General features: G+C 48.1%; 1 protein-coding gene across 4 annotated transcripts in view; it reads left to right on the top strand.

The window, feature by feature from the left end:
• Positions 1-19,876, top strand: part of LOC112235634 (neuroligin-2-like) — a 223,715-nt gene that overhangs the window by 195,681 nt on the left and 8,158 nt on the right. For 3 of the 4 annotated variants that reach the window (XR_006084129.1, XM_042327182.1, XM_042327181.1), the window contains 4 exons: positions 7,314-7,514; positions 14,870-15,135; positions 15,447-15,600; positions 16,666-17,032. Coding sequence is in view for 3 of the 4 variants with exons in the window: in XM_042327182.1 (XP_042183116.1) it covers positions 7,314-7,514; positions 14,870-15,135; positions 15,447-15,600; positions 16,666-17,032 (988 nt within the window). In the remaining variant the exon portion in view is untranslated. The remainder of the gene's footprint in view (positions 1-7,313; positions 7,515-14,869; positions 15,136-15,446; positions 15,601-16,665; positions 17,033-19,876) is intronic. The other variant, XM_042327183.1, reaches the window with a different exon arrangement.

Here is a 19,876-nt window from a genome sequence, read left to right as displayed (position 1 = left end):
AGGAACCATCTTGGGAACACACACTGTGTGTGTGATCAAACTTCTTCACAGTGAGGTATTGTTCCTCAGGCCTATAAAAGTGTTCACAAGGCAACAAACTGGAATCGATGGTCACACACCAGCACTCTATAAAAACTATTGTAACGCAGAGGTGAGACTCTCTGCGAATGGCTACACACACCTCTCACAGTCAGTTACTCACCTTTGACGGGCAGTCTCCTTTCCTTCTCCTTTCTCTGCCCCCCCCTCTCTCTCTGAGCGGAGAGTGTGTGTGCAAGAGTGTGTGCGTGGCAGCGTGTGCGAGTGTGTGTGACTCTCCTCCCAGGTCCCTGTGGCACAGTTGGAATCACCCTGATGAAAGCTGAGTGCAATCAATCCTCATTACAAACATGCTGAGATATACCGCACACACACACACACACATTAACAATTCATGCTTGTGGTAACATCCGCATATTTGTGCACATTAAGGAACAAAGAGGCACACACACCCAATATGATAGCTAGGGGGAATGCTGCAGACAGAGAGCTGCAGGGAAGCTCTCTGTCACACAGTCACACTCAGCTGGGAGCTGGCCTGGTTTCTGTCTCACAAGCACATACTGTTCACACACAGCCATATGTCGCTGAAACATAACTCCGATAGAGATACCGAATGCAGGGGGTTTAACGAGAGCGTGAAAGTACAAACTGATCAAGAAACCGACAGAGGAAGTACTTTTTAAAGAGAAAGGGAAGTGTGGGCGAGTGGGTCGATATGACGAAAGTAAGAGAGGGAAAAGAGGAAGGAGAGAGGCGGAAGCCTGCCTTTGGCGCCCACCATGGTTCTTCTCTTTTCAAATCCTAACTGTTGTTTTTCAGGGGGAATAGACTGCTGCTGTTCTGAGTGGAGAGGGGGGATCCTTATCTGTACCCCCCCTCTACACACAAACACACACACACCACTCAAACACGCGCACACTTTACATATACACACACACACACGTCCTCCCTGCTGAGGGTCTCGCCCGGGGTGACAGCAACTGAATCACAAAATCGGAATAATTTAGAACCTCACATGGTGCGCAGGAATAATTGCAACGACAGCCAAGAAATACTAACAACGAATGTATTTGAATATGATATTAGAATAGTTCCAAAAACAAACGAGGGAGGGAGGAATGGAGAGAGAGAGAGAGAGAGAGAGAGAGGACAGAAGAGGGAACAAACTACACAAGGCCACAGACTAACCAATTGTTCAACTTTGAGTTGTTAAACTGCTTCCCCAATCAAAAGCCCTGGATTAACAGCGAGGTTGGTGCTAAACTAAAGAGCAGGGCTACCTCACACAGAGCTATCGCAGACAACCCTGAGACTACGGCTGAGGACAGGAACAAGTACAAGTAGTCCCACTATGACCTCCACAGAGTCATCAAAAGAGAATAAGCACAATATAGGAATAAGGTGAAATCATATTACACAGGCGCCGATGTGGCCGGGGCTGCAGTCCATTAGGGATTACAGAAGAAGACCCAACCGTGATCTGCCCAACGATGCCACTGTACTAGATGAACTCAATGCATTTTATGGACGCTTTGACAACAACAACATCGTGCCGGGTGTGAGGGCCTGTCACCGACCCAGAAGATTGGGTGATCTCGCTCTCTGAGGCCCACGTGAGAAAGGTCTTTATTCAGGACAACACTCGCAAGGCCACGGGGCAAGACAGTATTCCAGGGCGCGTTCTCAGATTATGTGCAGAAGAACTGGCACACATATTCACAGTCATTTTCAACCTCTCCTTGTCCCAGTGTTTGTATACCGCCCCAACAGATCCATAGGTGATGCCATCTCAATTTCTCTCCACACTGCCATCACCCACCTAGAAAAGAGGAATACCTATGCTGTTCATTGACTACTTCTCAGCGTTCAACCCCATTGTCCCCTCCGAGCTCGTCACCAAGCTTAGAACTTTGGGTCTGAACACCTCCCTCTGCAACTGGATCCTGGACTTCATGACGGGCTGACCCCAGGTGGTGAGGGTAGGCAACATCACCTCCGCCACGCTGACCCTCAACACAGGGATCCCACAGGGGTGTATGCTTAGTCCCTTCCTGTACTCCCTGTTCACCCACAACTGTGTGGCCACTTACGACTCCAACACCATCATCAAGTTTGCTGACGACACGACGGTGGTAGGCCCAATCATTGGCGACGGTGAGTCAGCCTACAGGGGAGGAGTTCAGTGACCTGGCAGTGTGGTGCCAGAACAACAACACCTCCCTCAACGTCACTAGGACCAAGCACGCCCCCATCCACATAGACGGGGCTGCGGTAGAGCAGATTGAGAGCATCAAAATCCTCGGTGTCCGAATCACTAAAAACTTCAAATGGCCCAAACACACACGCACACTCGTGAAGAAGGCGTGACAGCTCCCCCTCGGAGGGTTGAAAAGGTTTGTCATTGACCCTCAAATCCTCAAACTGTTCTAAAGCTGTACCACTGAGAGCGTTTTGACTAGCTGCATCACGTCCTGGTATGGCAATAACACCGCCCTCGATCGCATGGTGCTACAGATGGTGGCGTTGACAGCCCAGTTCAACACTGGGGCCGAGCTCCCGACCATCCAGGACATCTATGTCAGGCGGTGCGGTAGGAAGACCCGGAAAATCGTTAAAGACTCAAACTACCCAAGTCATAGACCATTCTCTCTGTTTCCGCACGGCAAGCGCTAGTCTGGCACCAACAGGCTCTTGAACAGCTTCTATCCCCAAACAATAAGACTGATGAGTAGCTAACAAAATAGCTACATGGACTATTTGAGTTAACCTTGTATCGTTATTGACCTTTGCACTGCATTTATCCTCACTCACACACACACACTCCATCATTTGCTCACACACACACATTACGCACATACATTTATACTGACTCTATACACACACACACACACACACACACACACACACATACAATCATCATATACACTGCTGCTACTTTGTTTATCATATATCCTGATGCCTAGTCACCTTACCCCTACACACATCTACCTCTATCGATCCAGTATCCCTGTAAATATGGTACTGGAACTGACCCTGTATATACAATTAGTATGCTTCTTACTTATTGTTTTCTGCATATTCATTTTTATTTCTTGTGTGTTTTTTTTCTAGTATAACATTTATATTAATTACTGCAGTTGGATTTTGAGTTTGCAAGAAAGGCATTTCACTCTACTTGTCCATGTGACATTCAAAACTTGAAACTTGGTGTTCTTAGAGGTCTCTTCATCTCCCCTCTCTGTCTCTTTCCAATACTACTGTATGTGTAGTTGACCCTGTTAAATACCTTGCCATTTACAGCTGCTGGAAGGAGTAGTGGCAGGAGAGACCGAAAGAGACAGAATGACAGGTTGGGTCTCGCTGTGACAGCGGCGTAAGGCAGGAGAGTATCGTGTGGCAGTTGTAATGACGTATTTAGGCTGCGGCGTGGGGTTGGTAACAGGCTGACTGTTGGGGCCTTCCTGCCGGTCTTCCTGCCTGTGCTTGTCATCCTTCCTGTCATCCTTCCTGCCGGTCTTCCTGCCTGTGCTTGTCATCCTTCCTGTCATCCTTCCTGCCGGTCTTCCTGCCTGTGCTTGTCATCCTTCCTGTCATCCTTCCTGCCGGTCTTCCTGCCTGTCATCCTTCCTGCCGGTCTTCCTGCCTGTCATCCTTCCTGTCTGTCTTCCTAGTAGATGTCTGAATTAAAGGAGAGGCAACTGAAAATAATCCTTACAAAGATCATGTTAAATAATGCACCCGCTTATATAGACCATTGCTTTCTGAAAATAAATCAAACACATTCCTGAACTGCATTAACCTGAGCACAGTAAATGGACTTCACTATGGAAAGCAACATTAACTCTGTACAGTTCGTAGATGTACTTGTTACAAAGAAGGGACCATCTCTAAGTACTACAGTTACAGCTGATCGTTACCATTCTAAAAAAAAATAGGTTTTTACCAGTAAGCCAACTTCATAGAACACGTCGCATCTGTGACACAGAGGAAGAATATGATAGACGATCGTACTCTCTCCCTGAGCGTTTCCGCTCGAGAGGATACCCCCGATACCTGGCTGGAAGAAGCTCCAAAACAAGTTAAAAGCTTTGAACAGGAACCAGTTACTTCATAAATCCCACGTATTAGTTCCATCGGATGTGGTCAGAGAGAGAAAGGAGGCCTTCCGAAAAGGATGTTCCCCTGTAGATCATGTATGCCCTCATAGGACCTATGAGAGGAAGTGATGTCTAACTTGCGCCTCTAAAGGCGTTATTTAGATGTTCTTGCCATTGGCTTCATATTGGATGAACATCCATTGAAAGTCATTCTTGGGGACGATGAATTCGCTATCGGATGTCAACATATCACCTCGCCAGTGTCAATGAAATGACTCCAAAGAGATGTGTCAATGAAATGACTCCAAAGAGATGTGTCAACGTAATTCCGTTTAAACGATGAACCGGATTCCCCCTCCTGCCTATAGGCCTAATTTAGACTGTTATACAAGAACACTGTCCGTATCAGATTTGACACATAATTTATGACTTCGCCCCACTTATTTATGAAGGGCCGGGCCTGATCTAATCTAATCAAATTGTATTTGTTTTATTTGATGTCCTATGTGGTAAGCTATCTCATGAATTGATATAATGCATCCAAGTGAGCGGACACCTAAGGCAATTGATATACAGGTACACCAGAGAAGATTCATCCCTGATTGGCAGGTAAGTTGGCAACCCTGTTTAGAAGCACCTGCTGCTCATCGGTTATTCGCCTACGTTTCCTGCAAAGGCTGTTTTGAATGAAAAAGATTTGTACCGACACACTGAAGTAGACCAAAAAGCCGAAACGCCTGTGTACGCTATCCCTGATGCAGTGAAAATATGTCTTGTTTAAATGAAGTAAGCTTCATTGTTTGAGTTATACTTATCTGAATTCAAACCAACCAAACGTCCGGGAGAGTGTGATGGTCCTCTTTTGATTTGACACCTTGCTGCAAATGGAAGGATTGGAGAAGTGTGTAGTGTGCATGTGTGTGTTGATACATGTGTTTATTCCAACACTCCTACAAAACTGTGTGTGTGTGTGTGTGTACTGTAGATGTGTGTGTAAATATTGGAAGCAGTATCCAGCATGATTATTCAGAGCCAGGCAGACACAGCTGTTCCCTTCACACACACACACACACACATACACACACACACACACACACACACACACACACACACACACACTGCACCTATGGACACACACACAGGAGACACACTGGCAGCCCTGGCATTACTGGCAGGCAGCACTCTACAGAATGAATGCACACTGGGTATAGACAGGGCGAGGGTGATCCAACAGTCAGGGACACACTAAAGAGACAGGGGAAGCACGTACCCCCGTGCACACAGGCATGCGTGAGCACACACAAACACGCACATGCACCATCACCCTCACACACATACCAAACCCATGTATCACATGTTTGTGTGTCCATATGTTTATTCATTGTCCACCTGATTCAATAAGAGGCATAAAGGTGTGTGTTAAAGGGAGACAACCCCAGCGTGTGTGTGTTTATATGTGTGTGTGAAGGTGTGTGTCTCTCTCGCTCTGTCTCTGTGTGTGTGTGTGTGAGTGTGTGTGTGAGAGAGAGAAAGAGAGAGTCTTCTCTGTAGTGTCAGCTCTTTGATCAGCCTCCCCCTGCTCGGGAACCAACCTCTGGTGTCTTGGAGGCAGATGAAACGCACACACATACACACACACACACACACGAAACCCTGTGCCTCTCTCTCTTTGTCTCTCTCTCTATCCGGGGCCGCCTCATAGCCACAGAACACCCACTATCAATCCTCTCTTCTCCCTTCCCCTTAACAAGCGCTCCTTACCCCAGCTATTTTAAAGGCCATTGATATGGAGCTGAGGCTTTCATCTGGTATTGCGCCAGTTTATTTATTAACAGCCCTTGGTTTTATTTTATCTAAATATGTGAGAGGATAGGCGACTGGAGAATACGTGGGTAAACCCTGAAGGGTGGTTGACAAGGGTAAGGGTATGTAAATATTGGAGAGAGGGGAGTTTGGAGCTTTAAAAAGCCGGTGGATCCTTTAGCTTCATACCGTACCTAAACAGTGTCAGGAAAGTAATGCCGGTCCAAGCCTTCATTCCGGGTTATTGTTGCTGACGTCCTCCCTTCCTCCTTCCCACTCTCTTCTGCTGTGTCTAGTGACCCAATTCGCTTCTATTCAAAAGCTGATTTACCGGCCAGACGGCAGAATATTTGACATTATTGTCAAAATAAACGTTCTATTGACACCTTAATATCTCCTCTCTCTCTTTCCCTACCTTCTGCCTTTCCTCGGTCCCTCTCTCTTTTCTCTACCTACTTCCCCTTTCCTTCCTCCTCCTGCTCTCCACCTCTCTTCTCTCTACCTACTTCCCCTTTCCTTCCTCCTCCTGCTCTCCACCTCTCTTCTCTCTACCTACCTCCCCTTTCCTTCCTCCTCCTGCTCTCCACCTCTCTTCTCTCTACCTACTTCCCCTTTCCTTCCTCCTCCTGCTCTCCACCTCTCCCCCTCTCTTCTCTCTACCTACCTCCCCTTTCCTTCCTCCTCCTGCTCTCCACCTCTCCCTCTCTCTTCTCTCTACCTACTTCCCCTTTCCTTCCTCCTCCTGCTCTCCACATCTCCCCCTCTCTTCTCTCTACCTACCTCCCCTTTCCTTCCTCCTCCTGCTCTCCACCTCTCCCCCTCTCTTCTCTCTACCTACCTCCCCTTTCCTTCCTCCTCCTGCTCTCCACCTCTTCTCTCTACCTCCCCTTTCCTTCCTCCTACTGCTCTCCACCTCTCCCCCTTTCTTCCTACCTCCCCTTTCTTCCTCCTCCTGCTCTCCACATCTCCCCCTCTCTTCTCTCTACCTACCTCCCCTTTCCTTCCTCCTCCTGCTCTCCACCTCTCCCCCTCTCTTCTCTCTACCTATCTCCCCTTTCCTTCCTCCTCCTGCTCTCCACCTCTTCTCTCTACCTCCCCTTTCCTTCCTCCTCCTGCTCTCCACCTCTCCCCCTCTCTTCTCTCTACCTACCTCCCCTTTCCTTCCTCCTACTGCTCTCCACCTCTCCCCCTCTCTTCCTACCTCCCCTTTCCTTCCTCCTCCTGCTCTCCACCTCTCCCCCTCTCTTCTCTCTACCTACCTCCCCTTTCCTTCCTCCTCCTGCTCTCCATCTCTCCCCCTCTCTTCTCTCTACCTACTTCCCCTTTCCTTCCTCCTCCTGCTCTCCACCTCTCCCCCTCTCTTCTCTCCAGGCTTCCTGAGTACAGGCGACCAGTCAGCCAAGGGGAACTACGGTCTGTTGGACCAGATCCAGGCCCTGCGTTGGCTCAATGAGAACATCGGCCATTTTGGGGGCGACCCCGAGCGCATCACCATCTTCGGCTCCGGGGCGGGGGCGTCCTGCGTCAACCTGCTCATCCTCTCGCACCACTCCGAGGGTAAGGGGCACACTGGTGGGTCACATTCTTACTTGATTTGATTTGATTTACTTCTCAGTCTACTTAACCCTTGCCTGGTAGAATAAGGATCATTCAATGAACTGTGTGGTTACTCAAAAGGATAGGTTGGTTGAAAGTGAGTTCCCAGGGTACCATTAGTCCAATTGTAACTGTGTCACGCCCTGACCTTAAAGATCCTTTATTCTCTATTTTGGGTTAGGTCGGGGTGTGACTAGGGTGGGCATTCTAGTTTCTTTATTTCTATGTTGGCCTGGTATGGTTCACAATCAGAGGCAGCTGTCTATCGTTGTCTCTGATTGGGGATCATATTTAGGCAGCCTTTTCCCACCTGTTTGTTGTGGGATCTTGTTTTTTGTGTAGTGCCTGTGAACACTGCATTGACGTCACTCTTTATTGTTTTTGGTGAGTTTCATTTATTAAACATGTGGAATTGGAATGATTGTGACAAACTGTGTCTCCTCATATATAATCAAATATACTACAATATAATTTCAGTATTCTTAACCTGGTAGAGTAAGAGAAAATGTACTACAGTGGGGCAAAAAAATATTTAGTCAGCCACCAATTGTGCAAGTTTCCCACTTAAAAAGATAAGAGGCCTGTAATTTTCATCATAGGTACACTTCAACTATGACAGACAAAATTAGAAAAAAAATCCAGAAAATCACATTGTAGGATTTTTAATGAATTTATTTGCAAATTATGGTGGAAAATACGTATTTGGTCAATAACAAAAGTTTATCTCAATACTTTGTTATATACCCTTTGTTGGCAATGACAGAGGTCAAACGTTTTCTGTAAGTCTTCACAAGGTTTTCACACACTGTTGCTGGTATTTTGGCCCATTCCTCTATGCAGATCTCCTCTAGAGCAGTGAAGTTTTGGGGCTGTTGCTGGGCAACACGGACTTTCAACTCCCTCCAAAGATTTTCTATGGGGTTGAGATCTGGAGACTGGCTAAGCCTCTCCAGGACCTTGAAATGCTTCTTACAAAGCCACTCCTTCGTTGCCCGGGCGGTGTGTTTGGGATCATTGTCATACTGAAACACCCAGCCAAGTTTCATCTTCAATGCCCTTGCTGATGGAAGGAGGTTTTCACTCAATCTCACGATACATGGCCCCATTCATTCTTTCCTTTACACGGATCAGTCCTCCTGGTCCCTTTGCAGAAAAACAGCCTCAAAGCATGATTTTCCACCCCCATGCTTCACAGTAGGTATGGTGTTCTTTGGATGCAACTCAGCATTCTTTGTCCTCCAAACACGACGAGTTGAGTTTTTACCAAAAAGTTCTATTTTGGTTTCATCTGACCATATGACATTCTCCCAATCTTCTTCTGGATCATCCAAATGCTCTCTAGCAAACTTCAGACGGGCCTGGACATGTACTGGCTTAAGCAGGGGGACACGTCTGGCACTGCAGGATTTGAGTCCCTGGCGGCGTAGTGTGTTACTGATGGTAGGCTTTGTTACTTTGGTCCCAGCTCTCTGCAGGTCATTCACTAGGTCCCCCCGTGTGGTTCTGGGATTTTTGCTCACCGTTCTTGGGATCATTTTGACTCCATGGGGTGAGATCTTGCGTGGAGCCCCAGATCGAGTGAGATTATCAGTGGTCTTGTATGTCTTCCATTTCCTAATAATTGCTCCCAAAGTTGATTTATTCAAACCAAGCTGCTTACCTATTGCAGATTCAGTCTTCCCAGCCTGGTGCAGGTCTACAATTTTGTTTCTGGTGTGCTTTGACAGCTCTTTGGTCTTGGCCATAGTGGAGTTTGGAGTGTGACTGTTTGAGGTTGTGGACAGGTGTCTTTTATACTGATAACAAGTTCAAACAGGTGCCATTAATACAGGTAACGAGTGGAGGACAGAGGAGCCTCTTAAAGAAGAAGTTACAGGTCTGTGAGAGCCAGAAGTCTTGCTTGTTTGTAGGTGACCAAATACTTATTTTCCACCATAATTTGCAAATAAATTCATTAAAAATCCTACAATGTGATTTTCTGGATTTTTGTTTCTCATTTTGTCTGTCATAGTTGAAGTGTACCTATGATGAAAATTACAGGCCTCTCATCTTTTTAAGTGGGAAACTTGCACAATTGGTGGCTGACTAAATATTTTTTTGCCCCACTGTATGTTGCTATTCACTGGAAGAGTAGAGGGTAGATTGGTCTGGTCATTCTATGGAAAAGTTAGGCGTATCCAATTGTCTTGTGGGTAGATTGTACCATCACTGAAAAGTCCATTCAATTTTAATTCATACTCTCTGTCTACGTACCTGGTTGAATCATAGTAAATGTGAAATTGTGAGTGTACGATGTGGGTACTCACTCAAGAGGAGTAGGAGGGATAGACTGGTTCAAAGTGAGCTCAGACTGACTCAGACTGTGTGACACCTTATTCCACATAGAGTATCTAAGCAAAAAGTAGTGGACTACTTAAGGAATAGAGTGCAATTTGAGGGAGAGACTCAAAGTTTAAATTGGGAGAAATGTGGTCCAATGACCTGCAAGGAAACCTCGACACACACTCTCATGCTTTCATCATACCTATTACACTACCAGGTATACTCTGATAGAGAGAGATAAAAGGAGGAGAGAGATAAAAGGAGGAGAGAGATAAAAGGTGAAGAGAGATAAAAGATGGAGCGAGGGAGAAGAGAGGGGGGAGAGGGAGAGAGATAAAAGGAGAGAGGGAGAGAGATAAAAGGAGGAGAGAACGAGAGAGAGGGAGCGCGAGAGAAAAGGAGGAGAAAACGAGAGAGGCGGAGAGAGAGGGTGAGAGATTAAAGGAAGAGAGAACAAGAGGCGGAGAGAGAGAGATAAAAGGAGAGAACGAGAGGGAGAGAGAGAGAGAAAACGAGGAGAGGGATGGAGAGAGAAAAGGAGGAGAGAGGGATGGAGAGAGATGAGGAGAGAACGAAAGAGGGAGAGAGAGAAAAGGAGGAGAGAGAGATGGAGAGAGAGGGATGGAGAGATAAGGAGGAGAGAACGAGAGACAAAAGGGAGAGAGATAAAAGGAGGAGAGAACGAGAGAGGCGGAGAGAGAGACATAAAAGGAGGAGAGAACGAAAGAGATAAAAGGGGGAGAGAACGCGAGGGACGGAGAGATAAAAGGAGGAGAGAATTAGAGAGACTAAGAGGGAGAGAGATAAAAGAGGAGAGAACGAGAGAGGGAGAGAGAGAGAGATAAGAAGAGAGAACGAGAGAGACCGAGAGTTAAAAGCAGGAGAGAGAGATATGAGTGTGTATTGTGAGTGTTTCAATCATCACGCTGTGTGTATCTGTGTCTGAAGATCAACCTGACCGCCATACAGTAATAACTCACATTTGTGTGTGTGTGTGTGTGTGTGTGAGCATGTGTGTGTGAGCATGTGTGAGCATGTGTGTGCGTGTGAACATGTGTGTACATGTGTACATGTACATGTGCATGTGTGTGTACATGTGTACATGCATACGTGTGTACATGCATGCTTTTCTACGTGTGGGTGCATGCAGGTGTGTGTGTGTGCATGAGACTGTGAGTAAACAACCTGTACAGTGTGCATGTTCTCTCCTCCCCTCACACCCTAACCTTCATGTTCTCTCCTCACCTCACACCCTAACCTTCATGTTCTCTCCTCCCCTCACACCCTAACCTTCATGTTCTCTCCACCCCTCACACCCTAACCTTCATGTCCTCTCCTCCCCTCACACCCTAACCTTCATGTCCTCTCCTCCCCTCACACCCTATCCTTCATGTTCTCTCCTCCCCTCACACCCTAACCTTCATGTTCTCTCCTCCCCTCACACCCTAACCTTCATGTCCTCTCCACCCCTCACACACTAACCTTTGTGTTCTCTCCTCCCCTCACACCCTAACCTTCATGTTCTCTCCACCCCTCACACCCTAACCTTCATGTTCTCTCCACCCCTCACACCCTAACCTTCATGTTCTCTCCTCCCCTCACACCCTAACCTTCATGTTCTCTCCACCCCTCACACCCTAACCTTCATGTTCTCTCCTCCCCTCACACCCTAACCTCCATGATCTCTCCTCCCCTCACACCCTAACCTTCATGTTCTCTCCTCCCCACACACCCTAACCTTCATGTTCTCTCCTCCCCTCACACCCTAACCTTCATGTTCTCTCATCCCCTCACACCCTAACCTTCATGTTCTCTCATCCCCTCACACCCTAACCTTCATGTTCTCTCATCCCCTCACACCCTAACCTTCATGTTCTCTCCTCCCCTCACACCCTAACCTTCATGTTCTCTCCTCCCCTCACACCCTAACCTTCATGTTCTCTCCTCCCCTCACACCCTAACCTTCATGTTCTCTCCACCCCTCACACACTAACCTTCATGTCCTCCGTCATATCTTGTCTTGCCATTGACTCGTCTCCTCTGCTGCCACTCACCAATACATTGCAACCTGACCTTTCTGCTGTCAAACCCATCTTCATCATCATCGTCATCTAACCCCAGCCCTCCAGACTACTCCTCCACCTGTCACTCAAAGCCCCCGGGCCGCCAGGTAAGGAACATTCCCGCTCCCCTCGAAGAACGGCAATCACGTCATCGCACCAGTCAGCAAATGAACTGTGCCATGATATACATGAGTTTAAGGAGGAGAGGTGAATGGGGGAGGTGGGGAGGGGAAGGGGAGATACAGATTGTTATGATGAGAGAGGCGGAGGGGGGAGTGAGGAGAGGTAGGGAATGTGAGAGGGGGATAGAGTAAAGAAATACATTGATTGTTATGATTTAGGATGAAATATATACAGTGCCTTCGGAAAGTATTCAGAACCCTTGACTTTTTCCACATTTTGTTGCGTTCCTTATTCTGAAATGGATTAAATGAAACATCCTTAGCAATCTACAGACAATAACCCATAACGACAAAGCGAAAACAGGTTTTTAGACATTTTTGCACATTAATACAAAATTAAACACAGACATACCTTTTTTACATAAGTATTCAGACCCTTTTCTATGAGACTCGAAATTGAGCTCAGGTGCATCCTGTTTCCGTTGATCATCCTTGAGATGTTTATACAACTTTATTGTAGTCCACCTGTGGTAAATTCAATTGATTGGACATGATTTGGAAAGGCACATAGCTGTCTATATAAGGTCCCACAGTTGACAGTGCATGTCGGAGCAAAAACCACACCATGAGGTCAAAGGAATTGTCCATAGAGCTCCGAGACAGGATTGTGTCGAGGCACAGATCTGGGGAAGGGTACCAAAAAATGTCTGCAGCAATTGAAGGTCCCCAAAAACACAGTGATCTCCATTATTCTTAAATAGAAGAAGTTTGGAACCACCAAGACTCTTCCTAGAGCTGGCCGCCCGTCCAAACTGAGCAATCGGGGGAGAAGGGCCTTGGTCAGGGAGGTGACCAAGAACCCGATGGTCACTCTGACAGAGCTCCAGACTTCCCCTGTGGAGATGGGAGAACCTTCCAGAAGGACAACCATGCTGCACTCCACCAATCAGGCCTTTATGGTAGAGTGGCCACTCTTCAGTAAAAGGCGCATGACAGCCCGCTTGGAGTTTGCCAAAAGGCACCTAAAGACTCTCAGATCATGACAAACAAGATTCTCTGGTCTGATGAAACCTAGATTGAACTCTTTGGCCTGAATTCCAAGCGTAACGTTTGGAGGAAACTTGTCACCATCATTACGGTGAAGCATGGTGGTGGTGGCAGCATCATGCTGTGGGGATGTTTTTCAGCGGCAGGGACTGGGAGACTAGTCAGGATTGAGGCAAAGATGAATGGAGCAAAGTACAGCGAGATCCTTGATGAAAACCTGCTCCAGAGCGCTCAGGACCTCAGACTGGGGCAAAGGTTCACCTTCCAACAGGACAACGGCTCTAAGCACACAGCCAAGGCAACACAGGAGTGGCTTCGGGACAAGTCTCTGAATTTCCTTGAGTAGCCCAGCCAGAGCCTGAACTTGAACCCGATCGAACATCTCTGGAGAGACCTGAAAATAGCTGTGCAGCGACGCTCCCCATCCAACCTGACAGAGCTTGAGAGGATCTGCAGAGAAGAATGGGAGAAACTCACCAAATACAGGTGTGCCAAGTTTGTAGCGTCATACGCAAGAAGACTCAAGGCTGTAATCGCTGCCAAAGGTGCTTCAACAAAGTACTGAGTGAAGGTTCTGAATACTTAAGTGAATGTGATATTTCATTTTTTTTCATTTATACATTAGCAAACATTTATAATAACCTGTTTTTGCTTTGTCATTATGACGTATTGTGTGTAGATTGATGAGGGGGGGAAAAAACAATTTAATCCATTTTAGAATAAGGCTGTAACCTAAAATGTGGAAAAAGTCAAGGGGTCTGAATACTTTCCGAAGGCACTGCACGAGCCCTTTTGTCAATCGTATATCTCAGCCTTTTATCGCCCTCATTCTTTTTCTTACTCTATCACTTCTTACAAACTTTCTCACCCCACTCTTCAACTCCCTCTCCTTCTCTCACCCCCGCCCACCCTTTCTCTCTTCCTCTCTCGCTCTTTCTCTGTCTCTCTTTCTCTGTCTCTCTCTTCTATGAGGAGAAATGCTGAGGTAGCAGGTAGGGCTAGCTCGTGTCTGAGTCATACACTTCCTAATAAACTCCCTGGGAAATAGAGGCTCTGCTCTGCGTCACTGCTTAATAATTCACCAGGAATCTACAGAAGAGGAAAGGAGTGCGGAGGAAGAGAGCGAGACGAAGGAGGAACAGTAGGGAGGGATGAGAGCCCCCTCCTGTTACGAGGCACAGGACCGACGGAGAGAAATAGAAAAGAGAGAGCGAGAGAGAGAGAGAGAGAGAGAGCGAGAGAGAGAAATCTGTGGAAGATAGGAAGGAAAAGTTGCTTTTAGAAGCAGACTGTGTAGTCCCCCATCGATTTCCCAGTCTGGGCTGTATCATATCATTTCAAGTCTGAGATTGTTGGAGTTAGAAGCACATGCCTTTCTCTCTGATTTGTTACAGTGAGTAAGATGTAGGGAGAAGCAAAGACAAATCTGTGGAGGGTAAAAGGAACAAACTTTCACAACCTAAGTATTCTCAATCCCTTCCCCAAGTCTGAACTTTTCAGATTGTTCAAAGTACAGTGTTAACTTCTCTCTTCCCGGAGAGAAAGGAGGCAATGAGAGGATTCCACGTTAGACTATTGAGATGCACCCATGGCTGCTACTCTAGTGACCTAACGTGTGTAGCACACTTTGACGAAACAAAGTCAATGTCCGCTCACCTTTTCCTGACGTATAAAGGATATTATTTTTGTCCAGGTGATATTACGTTGGATGGTCATGAAACTGCCACCTTATAGATTCAGTTGTATAACTTCTCCTTCCACTCTCTCTCTCCTCCAGGGTTGTTCCAGAGGGCCATAGCCCAGAGTGGCTCAGCCATCTCCAGCTGGTCGGTCAACTACCAGCCCCTCAAGTACACTAAGATCCTGGCCCGGAAAGTGGGCTGCAGCCACTCAGAGACAGCAGAATTAGTGGACTGCCTGAGGAAGAAGAACTTCAGGGAGCTGGTGGATCAGGACATTCAGCCGGCCCGCTACCACATCGCCTTCGGACCCGTAGTGGACGGAGACGTGGTGCCGGACGACCCTGAGATACTCATGCAGCAGGTGTGTGTGGGCGGGCGTGTATATTAGTCACAGCTCTCTGACTGCAGAGACAGAGGTACTTCATTGGTTGTGATGAAATCCCAAGCCGAGATTTACCAAGGGTAAAATGTAAAAAGATAAAGATTATGATAAGACATTACTGTAATGGTTCAGTGTAATTGAAGACAGTTTCATATTTGAGGCTTTTTGGCATTTAATGCTCTTTTTAAGGTGCCCAAAGTGCTTAAAATTTTATGGGGCAGCACCACTCATCTCATCCACGTCTAATGCATTTATGGACCTAACGTGTCCTTCTCTTTTTCTGCCACTAGGGGGAGTTCCTGAACTATGACATCCTGATAGGAGTGAACCAGGGAGAGGGGCTCAAGTTTGTAGATGACAGTGAAGACAACGATGGGATCTCAGCTGCAGCGTTCGACTACACTATATCTAACTTTGTGGACAATCTCTACGGCTATCCTGAGGGTAAGGGTCTCTGTGTACCTATTAATGTACCGCTTTTCAGAAAGTATTGTGTAACAATATGAGTCAATATGAGTCTTCTTGGGTAAGTCTCATCAGAGCTTTCCACACCTGTATTGCGCAATAGTTCCCCATTATTCTTTCTATTAGGTGCTGAGGATCATGGCTAGATAGCAATTTTCAAGTCTTGCCACAAATTTAAGTCAAAACTGTAACTTGGCCACTCAGGAACATTCACTGTCTTCTTGGTAAGCGACTCCAGTGTAGATGTGGCTTTGTGTTGTAGGTTGTTGTTCTGCTGAACGGTGAATTCCTCTCCCAGTCTCTGGTGTAAAGCAGACTAAACTAGGTTTTTCTCTGGAATCTTGTCTGTTCTTAGCTTCATCCCGTTTATCTTCATCCTGAGAAACTCCCCAGTCTTTGCCGACGTCAGGCATACCCATAACATGATGCTGCGCCACCATGCTTGAAAATAAGGAGGCAGTTAGTCAGTGTTGTATTGTTGGATTTGCACCAAAGTTCAAGGACGTGTAGACTTTCTAGAGGCACTGTATATAACCACTAGAGAGGAACAGTGTTTCCCAAAGCCAAGTTATGTGGTTTACTGTTTGGTAAAATCTTCTATTCAAACTTCAATTCACTAACATTCGCCCTTTTCTCTGACTCCTCCCTCACTTTTCCCTCTCTTTTCCCTCTCTTCCCTCTCTTTTCCCTCACTTTTCCCTCACTTTTCCCTCTCTTTTCCTCTCTTTTCCTCTCTTTTCCCTCTCTTTTCCTCTCTTTTCCCTCTCTTTTCCTCTCTTTTCCCTCACTTTTCCCTCTCTTTTCCTCACTTTTCCCTCACTTTTCCCTCTCTTTTCCTCTCTTTTCCTCTCTTTTCCCTCTCTTTTCCCTCTCTTAACCTTCTCTCTCGCAATGTATCTTTCTCTCTCTCTCGCTTCCTTTTGCTTATTATCTACCTACGTCTCTTTCTGTCTCTCTTCAACTCTCACTCTGTCCATGTCTAATATCTCTCTCTCGTCTCACCCCCCCCGCTCTTCCTCCTATCCTCCCTCTCCTCCCATCTAGGTAAGGACATCCTAAGGGAGACCATTAAGTTCATGTACACCGACTGGGCCGACCGTGACAACGGAGACATGAGGAGAAAAACCCTCCTTGCCTTATTCACGGACCACCAGTGGGTGGCGCCGGCGGTGGCCACGGCCAAACTGCACGCCGAGTTCCAGTCTCCCGTTTACTTCTACACCTTCTACCACCACTGTCAGACGGAGACGCGGCCGGAGTGGGCGGACGCAGCCCACGGGGATGAGATCCCCTACGTGTTCGGGGTGCCCATGATCGGAGCCACCGACCTCTTCCCCTGCAACTTCTCTAAGAATGATGTCATGCTCAGTGCTGTAGTCATGACATATTGGACTAACTTCGCTAAGACGGGGTAGGTGGCTGATGGGTAGGTGGCTGATGGGTAAATGGTAGGTGTGTAGGTGATAGGTGGTTGATGGGTAGGTGGTAGCTGAGTAGGTGGTAGGTGGGTAGGTGGTAGGTGGGTAAATGGTAGGTGTGTAGGTGATAGGTGGTTGATGGGTAGGTGGTTGATGAGTAGGTAGTAGCTGAGTAGGTGGTAGGTGGGTAGGTGGTTGAGTGGTAGGTGGGTAAGTGGAAGGTGGTTGGTGGGAAGATGATTGGTTTGGTAGGTGGTTAGTTGGTTGGTTGGTAAGTGGTTGGTGGGAAAGTGGATAGGTGGGTAGGTGGTTGGTGGGACGGTGGGTAGGTGGGACGGTGGTTGGTGGGAAGGTGGTTGGTGGGAATGTGGTTGGTGGGACGGTGGTTGGTGGGACGGTGGTTGGTGGGACGGTGGTTGGTGGGAAGGTGGTTGGTGGGACGGTGGTAGCTGAGTAGGTGTTAGGTGGGTAGCTGGTTGTGTGGTATGTGGGTAAGTGGAAGGTGGTTGGTGGGAAGGTGATTGGTTTGGTAGGTGGTTAGTTGGTTGGTGGGAAGGTGGTTGGTGGGACGGTGGTTGGTGGGACGGTGGGAAGGTGGTAGGTGGGAAGGTGGTTGGTGGGACGGTGGTTGGTGGGACGGTGGTTGGTGGGACGGTGGATAGGTGGATAGGTGGTAGAGGGTTAGGTTGTTGGTTGTTGAGAAGGTGGGTAGGTGGTTGGTTGGTAAGTGGTTTGTGGGACGGTGGTTGGTGGGAAGGTGGTTGGCGGGACGGTGGTTGGTGGGACAGTGGTTGGTGGGAAAGTGGGAAGGTGGCTAGGTGGTTGGTGGGACAGTGGTATGTGGGTAGGTGGGTTGGTGGGACGGTGGATAGGTGGTAGAGGGATAGGCTGTTGGTTGGTAAGTGGTTTGTGGGACGGTGGGAAGGTGGGTATGTGGTTGGTGGGACAGTGGTTGGTGGGACAGTGGTAAGTGGTTGGTGGGCAGGTGGTTGTTAGGACAGCGGTAGGTGGGACAGTGGTAGGTGGGTAGGTGGTTGGTTGGGAGGTGGTTGGTGGGGTGGTGGTTGGTGGGAAGGTAGGTAGGTAGGTGGTTGGTGGGACAGTGGTAGGTGGGTAGGTTGTTGATGGGTAGGTGGTAGCTGAGTAGGTGGTAGGTGGGTAAGTGGAAGGTGGTTGGTGGGTAGGTGGGTTGGTGGGAAGGTGATTGGTTTGGTAGGTGGTTGGTTGGTAAGTGGTTTGTGGGACGGTGGTTGGTGGGAAGGTGGTTGGTGGGAAAGTGGGAAGGTGGGACGGTGGTTGGTGGGACAGTGGTTGGTGGGAAAGTGGGAAGGTGGCTAGGTGGTTGGTGGGACAGTGGTAGGTGGGTTGGTGGGACGGTGGATAGGTGGTAGAGGGATAGGCTGTTGGTTGGTAAGTGGTTTGTGGGACGGTGGGAAGGTGGGTATGTGGTTGGTGGGACAGTGGTTGGTGGGACAGTGGTAGGTGGTTGGTGGGTAGGTGGCTGGTTGGTAAGTGGTTTGTGGGGCGGTAGGTAGGTAGGTGGTTGGTTGGTAAGTGTTGTGTGGGACGGTGGTTGATGGGAAGCTGGGTCGATGGAAGGTGGTTGGTTGGTGAAATGGTGGTAGGTGGTTGGTGGTTGGTGGGTAGATGGTTGGTAGGACAGCGGTAGGTGGTTGGTGGGTAGGTGGTTGGTAGGACAGCAGTAGGTGGGACAGTGGTAGGTGGTTGGTGGGTAGGTAGGTAGGTAGGTGGTTGGTGGGACAGTGGTATGTGGGAAGGTGGGTTGGTGGGACGGTGGATAGGTGGTAGAGGGATAGGTTGTTGGTTGGTGAGAAGGTGGGTAGGTGATTGGTTGGTAAGTGGTTTGTGGGACAGTGGTTGGTGGGAAGGTGGGTAGATGGAAGGTGGTTGGTGGGAAGGTGGTTGGTGGGAAGGTGGTTGGTGAAACGGTGGTATGTGGTTGGTGGGTAGATGGTTGGTAGGACAGCAGTAGGTGGGACAGTGGTAGGTGGGGTAGGTGGTGGGTGGGTAGGTAGGTAGGTGGTTGGTGGGACAGTGGTATGTGGGAAGGTGGGTTGGTGGGACAGTGGATAGGTGGATAGGTGGTAGAGGGATAGGTTGTTGGTTGGTGAGAAGGTGGGTAGGTGGTTGGTTGGTAAGTGGTTTGTGGGACGGTGGTTGGTGGGAAGGTGGGTAAGTGGGACAGTGCTAGGTGGTTTGTGGGACAGTGGTAGGTGGTTGGTTGGTAAGTGGTTTGTGGGTTGGTGGTTGATGGGAAGCTGGGTAGATGGAAGATGGTTGGTGGAACGGTGGTAGGTGGTTGGTGGAACGGTGGTAGGTGGTTGGTAGGACAGCGGTAGGTGGTTGGTGAGTAGGTGGTTGGTAAGTGGTTGGTTGATTTGGTGGTATGTGGTTGCTGGATAGGTGGTTGCTGGATAGGTGGTTGTTGGATAGGTGGTTGTTGGATAGGTGGTTGGTGGGCAGGTGGTTGGTTGGTTTGGTGGTATGTGGTTGCTGGATAGGTGGTTGCTGGATAGGTGGTTGGTGGGAAGGTGGTTGGTGGATAGGTGGGTAGAGTAGGCGGAAGGTGGTTGGTTGGTTGGTTGGTAGGTAGGTAGTCGGTGGAATGGTGGTTGGTGGGTAGGTGGAAGGTGGTTGGTTGGTAGGTAGGTAGTTGGTGATAGGTGGTTGGTAGATGATTGTTTGGTGGTAGGTAGGTAGGTAGGTAGGTAGGTAGGTAGGTAGGTAGGTAGGTAGGTAGGTAGGTAGGTAGGTAGGTAGGTAGGTAGGTAGGTGATTGGTGGTAGGTTGGTTGGTTGGTGGGTAGGTAGGTGATA

Source organism: Oncorhynchus tshawytscha, linkage group LG09, assembly GCF_018296145.1.
Source record: "Oncorhynchus tshawytscha isolate Ot180627B linkage group LG09, Otsh_v2.0, whole genome shotgun sequence".
NCBI classification, from domain to species: Eukaryota; Metazoa; Chordata; class Actinopteri; order Salmoniformes; family Salmonidae; genus Oncorhynchus; species Oncorhynchus tshawytscha.
Note: the sequence above shows the minus strand (reverse complement) of the source record. Positions and strands in the feature narration are given on the sequence as shown.